At 42.8% G+C, this 8590-nt stretch overlaps 2 protein-coding genes across 2 annotated transcripts in view; both read left to right on the plus strand.

The window, feature by feature from the left end:
* ube2e2 (ubiquitin-conjugating enzyme E2E 2) overlaps positions 1–6478 on the plus strand; it is a 34309-nt gene extending 27831 nt beyond the window's left edge. The window contains exon 5 of the mRNA XM_037980214.1: positions 5267–6478. Coding sequence (XP_037836142.1) covers positions 5267–5403 — 137 coding nt within the window. The 3' untranslated portion in view covers positions 5404–6478. The remainder of the gene's footprint in view (positions 1–5266) is intronic.
* The window catches only part of LOC108243302 (ubiquitin-conjugating enzyme E2 E1), a 10658-nt gene extending 3923 nt beyond the window's left edge, over positions 1–6735 (plus strand). The window contains exons 3-6 of the mRNA XM_017428646.3: positions 1840–1890; positions 3512–3644; positions 5119–5266; positions 6485–6735. Of these exons, the coding sequence (XP_017284135.1) occupies positions 1840–1890; positions 3512–3644; positions 5119–5266; positions 6485–6582 (430 nt within the window). The 3' untranslated portion in view covers positions 6583–6735. The remainder of the gene's footprint in view (positions 1–1839; positions 1891–3511; positions 3645–5118; positions 5267–6484) is intronic.
* Positions 6736–8590: the final 1855 nt, after the last annotated feature.

The following is an 8590-nucleotide window of genomic DNA, read 5'->3' on the forward strand; positions in this document are numbered from 1 at the left end:
GGCCAACATTTCTATAAATCCTTTGTTTTTATTGGTCTTCAGTAATATTCTAATTTTCTGATATGATGAATTTGAGATTTTCATTTGTTGTCATTTGTAATCATCAAAATTAAACGAAATAAACATTTGAAATATATGAGTTTGTATGTAATGAATGAATATAATATACAAGTTTCACTTTTTAAATGGAATTACTGAAATCAATCTACTTTTTCATGATATTCTAATTTTATGACCAGCACCTGTAAATCTACTAACTCTTATTTTGACAAACTTCCACATTTCGTAGGTATTTAAAGGGGGGATGAAAAGTGTTTTCAAGCTAACGTAAATCTAAAGAAAGTCATGAAAGTTGTTTGTTTTCAGAGTCTCTAATTTAAAATTAATAATTGAAAAAATTACTAGTTTTCCGTGATCACTCAAGAGCCGAACAGGAACGCCAACCGGGCAGGAAGTAACAGATCCAGACAGTAGGGGGGACCGACCCAAACCTCCAGCAGCTGAATCGTTCTTCAGGTTCTGTTTGATGGACCAGAGTCTGGAGACGGACTGCAGAGAACGTTCTGAAGAGGAGAACCTGAGATCCAGACCTTCAGCAGAAGAACCTCCACCTGACTGGCGCCGGCCTCCTCCCGCTGTCCGGAGGTGAAACTCGTCGCAGACGGTGTGACATCATCGTGAAGCTCGAGGATTCCTCTGGTGAAACGTGGGGCTCCAGTTCCTGACAGCATTCTCAAAACGATCCTCCTCCTCTTCTTCTTATTCTTTCATTTCCCATGATAAACGTGGCGACGGTAACCTCCTACAGCGGTCTGCCACAGCTGGCCCCGCCTCTTTCTAAGGAGGTAACTCCGCCCACAAAAACTCTAAAAACAAGTCGTTAATGTTTGAAACCAGAGAAACGGTCACTGGAGGGTTTGATGGACCAGAGTCTGGAGACGGACTGCAGAGAACGTTCTGAAGAGGAGAACCTGAGATACAGACCTTCAACAGAAGAACCACCGCCTGGAGGACCGGCGCCGGCCTCCTCCTCCTGCCTGTTGGACCGGCGCCGGCCTCCTCCCGCTGTCCGGAGGTGAAACTCCTCGCAGACGGTGTGACATCATCGTGAAGCTCGGGGGTTCTTCTGGTGATACGTGGAGCTCCAGTTCCTGACAGCATCATAAAAACAATCAAAAAGATCTTCTTCTTCTTCTTCTTCTTCCATTTCCTCTGATAACCTCCTCAGCGTCCTACATCGGTCTGCCACAGCTGGCCCCGCCTCCTCCTAAGGAGGTAACTCCACCCACAATCAGCCCACAGAAACTCTAAAAACAAGTCGTTAACATTTGAAACCAGAGAAACGGACTCTGGAGGTTTTGATGATGATGTTGAACTAAAATCTGACATAAAAACTTAACATTCTGATATTTGCTTTAATTTCCTCTTGAAGTGTCAGAAAGAAAGAAATCAGAAGAGGCACAGAGATCGCCGCTGCAGAAACACGAACTTCAGCTGGGCTGTTTTTAAGGAACTAACAGTTTCCTTGTTTTGGAAAAAGACAAAAAAAGCTCAAAAGCCTTTTTGCACTTTTGGTTTCTTTGTGACCTCCTTCCTTGTTTTGTTTTTTTACACGAGGAGTTTAAACTCGGAGCGACGGCGTTAAACTCTGACACGATCCGGATCGACTCCAACATTCCTGAAAATTTAACCAAAATCTGTTTGTTAGTTTTTAAAATAATCTTACTGACAGACCGACGCTACAGGCTGTTAGTAAGGTTATATTAAACTTTCTGTGAATTAATTAAACGTGTTCTTGTTCGACCCGTCGGATTTATTCAGGCTGTTTTGTGTTTGCAGGATTCAGAAAGAGCTGGCCGACATCACTCTGGACCCGCCGCCAAACTGCAGGTGGGTCCGGCGCCGCCGAAACGCCCGTCTGAACCGTTTTATTTATTGAGCATCTTACTGAAACAGAAACCTCTTTAGACGTGTGGAGGGGGGGGAAACATTTCTTTAAAATAGTTTCAGCAGAATCTAAAACAGAATAAATGTTAAAATAAAAATTTGCATTTAAGCCCCAGAACCGTGGCTCGATTACAGAAGCATTAAATTATCTGTCGACCAACTGATCAATTAACGACTCTTTCTTGAACAGAAATGAGTTCAGATTTAATCGTCCGGCTTGAATCTGCAGCTGAAAGGAGTCAATTAAAACAGCTAAATGAGTCTTAAAGCAGACGACAGACGAACCTGGAGAAAGGACTTCTGATAAAGGTGGAGATCTGTTTTTAAGCAGAAATCCTGCAGCAAATATTCAGTTTTTCTTTGAATATTAGCCTCAAATAAAAACATGAAAGGAAGCAGCTTCAGCAGCAGGTGTTGGAGTTAAAAATGAATAAATAAAATAAATAAATCAGCCATTCCAGCTGGACTTTATTTATTTATCACTGCTCATCCCTGATCAGTTGAAAGAATGCCTGTCGCCCGCCGCCGCGCAGGTCCAAGCTTCAAAGAGCTCAGAGTTCGCCGTCAGGACGACTCTCAGCTACGACCACGCCAGAACGTAGCGTCTAACTGATAAGGCTTTCAGTGAAAGTGAAGATTTTATCATTTAAAATTAATTTTATTTAAATGTTTGAGGCGTGAGAAAGAACAAGTTAACCCTTAAAGTTAATCGGTTTACTGTAATTTATTTAAAACAAACGAAAACAAACTCCTCTTCGTTAAAACCCGCCGAGTTTCATCTTCACTGTAGCTGCTCGTTTGTTTGTTTGTTTATTTGAGCACGAGGAGGTTATTAAATCTTCGGTGAACGTTGAGGTTCTCACAAAGAACAAATGATAAAATTCTGCAGCTCCGAGTGATGACATCACACGACGATGAGGTCATCAGCCCAGTGACGATCAGTTTTTTTCGGATGTCCAGCTGTGAGATTAAACACCATCCAGCTCCTCTTAATCCCACGTTTCCTGCAGGTTCATCGTCTGAGCCCAATGTCGCTGCCAGCTGGAAGCAAAGGCTTCGTTTTGTTTATCTGTCACAGTTTAAACGTCTCTTTAATGTCTGGGTAATCTGGGCTCCCTGTATCTGACGAGGAAACATCTGTTCAGCTGGGATCAAAAACGAGAGGAAATCAATACGTGGCGAGTTATTCGCAGGCGTCAGAACTGCATGTCGATACAGATCAGACAGAAATATCAGCTTCCATGAATGAAACAAGAGGAGCGATCTACAGCTGCTTACAATCGCTTTCTCTTTGGTATCTTAAATAGAAGCGGATCGACACACAGACGTCCTAATTTCCCCCCCAGGAGGCTGTCAGTAAACGCAACACAGATGTTCCCGTTTTTCACAATCTGGTTTCTGTTGGGAGATTAGATCAACTCGGATCGATTTTTAACCCAATTCAACCCTCAACCCAGAACGGTCGCGTTTTACAGATATCCGCCCAAAACTCTGAGTAGTTGAGAGTCGTACGAGGTTTGACCCGGACGGGCTCCCGGTTGACGGTTGATCTTTCTGTCCACAGCGCCGGCCCAAAAGGAGACAACATTTATGAGTGGAGGTCGACCATCCTGGGCCCGCCGGGCTCCGTGTACGAGGGGGGCGTCTTCTTCCTGGACATCGCCTTCACGCCCGACTACCCCTTCAAACCCCCCAAGGTACTGACACCGACTCAGCCGGCCCGTTAGCCGAGGCCCGACAGAACCGGCTGAAGGTTCAAACACATAAACGCTCTGAGGTGGAAGTCGATATCGCTGCACCGGTCCAGTTTCTCTAAGAATATAAACCTCAATCACAACAGAAGACAGAACATATATGCACTACATGAGTTACAATTATCACAGTTCAGTTATAATTATATATATTTATACGTTGGGGGGGGGGGGAAGTTTGATTCTTTTTACTGATTTGAGTTTCAACAATAAAACAGGAAAATTATCCAGTTCATTGTTGGGGAACAAAAGAGTAAAAAAAACAAAGCAATTATTCTCAAATTAATTTATTTTTCAAATTAAATAAATACAAATACAAGAAACGAAGCTTCAGCAAAAACCTGAGATTCATTGTAGGGAAATTAATTCAGATTCTAAAAGTGTCGCCTACTTTAGCTGTAATTTATTCATTTATTACTGGCTAAATATCTTTTATTTTGTCATTTTAGCTTATTGATGGAGACTAAGTTAACGTGTTGTGAATAATTTCTTTCTCCCTGTGAGCTCTGAGAGACGAGTCGCAGTCAGATTCTTGTATTTTCATCAGAATTTATTTATTTTTTTAAACTTATTTCAGCTCCTTCGCTCTCTCGTGTCATCGCTTTACTTTGTGACGTAAAAACTACTCCAGCAGATTTTATAAACCCGGGTAGTTTTAGCGATCGGCTCCGTTTGGGTCCAGATCGACGTGTGTGTGTGTGTGTGTGTGGATAAGGAGGGCAGAAGATCCGCTGAGCTGCGTTGGTTCAGTTTAAACTCAGAGGATCTACCTGTCGGGAATAAAACAGGAAATTATTCCGATGAATTCCTGCCCTTGTTGGGTTTTATTTTTCCTCTTGATGATCCAGAATCATCTCAGCTTCGTTCAGCTGATAAACGGACAAGCAGAGGAGCCATTTTCCTCTCAGTAAAAACGCTCCACAGGTATTAAAAGCTGAATCCTTTTTATCTTTTTACATCAGCTGATAGGTGGAGTGTTTTATTCATGGCGTGTGGGTGGATTTAATGACTAAACCTCAGCAGATGATGGTTTAATAAAATTAGACTCCTGATGCTTCCTGTTCTGCTGAAAAGTGTCAGAAGTTTCTCCACACTTTGCTCTAAAACAGGGGTCTCCAACCCTGGTCCTCAGGGCCACCATACTGCAGGTTTTCCTTGTTTCTCTGCTCCAACACACCTGATTCAGAGGTTAAATCACCTCTTCTTGTTCTGCAGAAACCTGTTAATCACCCATTGATTCAGATCAGGTGTGTTGGAGCAGAGGAACAAGGAAAACCTGCAGGATGGAGACCCTGAGGACCAGGGTTGGACACCCCTGGTCTAAAATCACAGAATAAATAAAGGCGCTCTCCTGTGCCACCAGAGGGCGCTGGTCTCCTGCAGGTTTGAGGGAATGATTGCTGCTGCCTGTCTTCCTCAGGTGACGTTCCGTACGAGGATCTACCACTGCAACATCAACAGCCAGGGCGTGATCTGCCTGGACATCCTGAAGGACAACTGGAGCCCGGCCCTCACCATCTCCAAGGTGCTGCTGTCCATCTGCTCCCTGCTCACAGACTGCAACCCAGGTAGGTCCGGCGCTGGACGCAGAACCTCTGACCTGATCCTGAAGAAAAAAACTCCTGACGTCACGCAGAGACGGACACATCCTCCGGGAGGAGTCAGGAAGGCGGCTCAGTCTCGTGGTTGTGTCATGTTCTCGTAGCTTCGTCCGCCGCCTCTCGACCTGAGCGAACCGTTCCTCACAGCTCCAAGTGTTGCGCGATTGGTCAGGAGTTGTTGTGGGCGTGTTTATGAGCTTTAATGGAGCCATTTTGCTTCTGGCTGAAAAAAAATTAGAAAATCTGTCCGTCTTTCCAGCTGATCCAACTTATAAACCGCGGAGATGCAGGCGGCTCTTCGAGGCCGCGGCGGCCGGGAGGAAGTGCTCCTCGGCCGGGCAGCGTCGGGCCAAACGGCGTGTTCTGTCTCAGTCGGTTTAATGAACACGTCTCGTCGCGATGAGGGAAGCAAACATCTGCAGGACAGGAGAGCTGAGGACCCGGCGGGAAGAAACCCGTTTAACGCCGCAGGAGGAGGGAGGAGCTTCCCGGGTGTTCTGGCGTGAGGGAAGACACGTGACCGCGAAGCGACTTCCTGACGTCTGAAGGAGAATACTGTAGTCATTAGACGACGTTCCCACCGCAGACAAACACGACACATCAGACCGCAGTGCGAGCGTTCATGTTTAATCTGAATTTCACGTCGGAACGAAGACGCAAAAACAAAAATCCGATGTTTGAACGCAGCCTTAATGACTCCTAATGTCAGCTCCTTGGATTAAAGTTATACAGTTCATAAAACTTATAAACGAGTTAAAACCTCAAACCTTTCAGTTTCATCTTATTTTTAATGATTTTATGATCGTCCACGTTAATCTGATGTTTACTTTTTTATTTTTCAGAGCATAAAAACATCCTTTATTTTGTAAAGCCTTAACGACCGGACTTCATGCAAACTTTACTGTGAGGAGTTTAATTTATCTGCTTTTTATTCCAGTTTTGATTAAATAATCCAGATTAATTCTCCAAAGTTGGATCAGGTGTAGATTTAACATCCTGGGTGGCAGCTGGACGTGATGATGTTACTTTAAAACACATTTAATCTGCGTTTTATCAGGAATATTTAGTTTCTGTTTGGAGTTCAGTCCTGCGGTTTGACCCGATTCATTCATTCGTTCATTCGTTCATCAGATTTCTGCTCATTAAAGACGTCTTTATAAACTCTCCGGTCTAATTTCCCTCCAGCCGATCCTCTGGTGGGAAGCATCGCCACGCAGTACACGACAAACAGAGCCGAACATGACCGAACAGCCAAACAGTGGACGAAGCGATACGCCACATGAAGCGCCAGGACGCCGCCGGGGCGAAGAGGAGGAGGAAGAGGGCGGGGTTATTTCTATCTCAGATTTTTAGAAACTTTATTGTCTGGTTTATTTTTTGCTCCCTGATTAAGTTATCTCCACAAATATGGTAATAAAGGAACAAAATGAACAACACTTGTTTTTGTCGGCTGTTTAGTTTAAGAACGTTTTTCTAAGTTGGGGGTTTCTGAATATAGCTGCCGTCCAAAGTGGGGTTAAGGTCAAAGGTCAGCTGTCCTCCGGTTTCAGGTCACGTTTTCCACGGCCGATCCTGTTCATCGTTTATCAGAACGTTCAGGAGACGCTGCGACGTTTGGCTTTTAAATGTTTTCAGACGCTTTTTCCTTCTTTAAGCTCTCATCTGAAGTTATTTTACTCTTTAAGCTTCCTTCTTGTTCCTATATCGTCTTTTTGGATTTGTCCTCTTGTCTTCTTACTTTTTATGTCACTTATGCCTCATTTTGTCTTTTTACGTCTCCTGTCTCATGCCTGAGTTTTGTTTTTGTCTTTTATGCATCCCTTTGTTTTCTGTGTTTTGTCTTTTTTTGTCTCTTTGTTTCCTTTTTGTCTTCTTGTATTTGTCTCCTTACAGTCCTTTTGTGTCCTGTCCCATGTCTCCTTTGTCTTGTTTCCTCATGCATCTCTTATTCTTTTTGTCTTGTATTTGTCTCCTGTCCTGTTGTCTTTTTGTCTTTTTATGCTTCCTTTTTGTCTCCTCGTGTCTTTTTATCTGATTTTCCTCCTCGTCTCTTCAGATATCACCCCATTAAAGCTTCAGCTCATTTAACAGTAAAATCAGTCATTCATTCTACGTTTCTGAAAAAAAAAAAGTTTCCTTTGATGATTTTGCTCCAATAAAATCTGTTCTTTCATGAATCTACAAACCTAAAACCTGCATCTTCAGAGCTTACTGACCGTTTCATCATTTCCTGCAGGGATTTGATCAAATCTATTCTTATCCTCTGGCAGATTCGAGCTTTTTGTCATTCCTTGAGTCATTTTAAAATCATGTTTTTGGCTCTGAGACGTCAGTGTGGACAAAGTCAGGAAGCCGAGCGTCACTCTGTTTGGTTTCTGAACCAACTTTTTATTTATTTTTACATTAATGAGCCTTTTTTTTACCCTCTCACGAAGAAGCCTGACCTCCTGAAGCTAATTATCAACTTGTTTTAAACCCTCTGCTTCATTTCGTGCACACAACAAACTCCAAACGTGATAAAATAAGATTTTATGGGTTAGCCAGGACAAACGTTAATGATTTATATTTATATTTTGGTTGTAAGATTAAAAATAGCCAGAGCAGCAGAACGATTACAGTCTGTTAAACAGTAAACTGAATTCTGGGTTTTTGATTAAAAAGCTGCGGTTTGGACATTTTATATTCACATGAACAAGATAATATTTATTATTCTGCCTTTTTAGAGCAAAATGAAGCTGGAATTAATCTGAATTTTGACTTTCTTTTATTTCTAAATAGGGAAAACTTTAAATTTTAAGTAATTTCTTTGTGAAAAGCTAAGAAGTAAACTGTTAAATCTGCTCATTTCTTTGATTTGTGACATTTTAAATTAAGTCAGGGAGGCGGTGAGCGTCTCATCTGTAACTGAAGTAAAGAAGCTGAGGTTAAAAACAACAACCGGCCTTTTGACCTCGTTTCGACGGTTCGGGGACTTCCAGGATGCTGAGAAAATGACAAAAAGAATCAGTTTCTTTATTTCTAAGAAATCAGACAAAGAGAGAAAACGATGAAAGTTCCCCCGTCGATCGATTCTGGTTAATTTACAACAAAAATCAAAAGTCTGTCAGGTTTGTGTGCGAAGGGTGAAACGTTCCTCCGATTTGGAGCCAATGAGCTTTTTATTATCGTTACCTCTGCCTGTCTGTCTGTCTGCCTGTCTGTCTGTCTGTCTATCTGCCTGCCTGTCTGCCTGTCTGTCTGTCTGCCCGTCTGTCTGTCTGTCTGTCTGTCTGTCTGTCTGCCTGTCTGTCT

The sequence above is a fragment of the Kryptolebias marmoratus genome, linkage group LG16, assembly GCF_001649575.2.
Source record: "Kryptolebias marmoratus isolate JLee-2015 linkage group LG16, ASM164957v2, whole genome shotgun sequence".
Classification (NCBI taxonomy): Eukaryota; Metazoa; Chordata; class Actinopteri; order Cyprinodontiformes; family Rivulidae; genus Kryptolebias; species Kryptolebias marmoratus.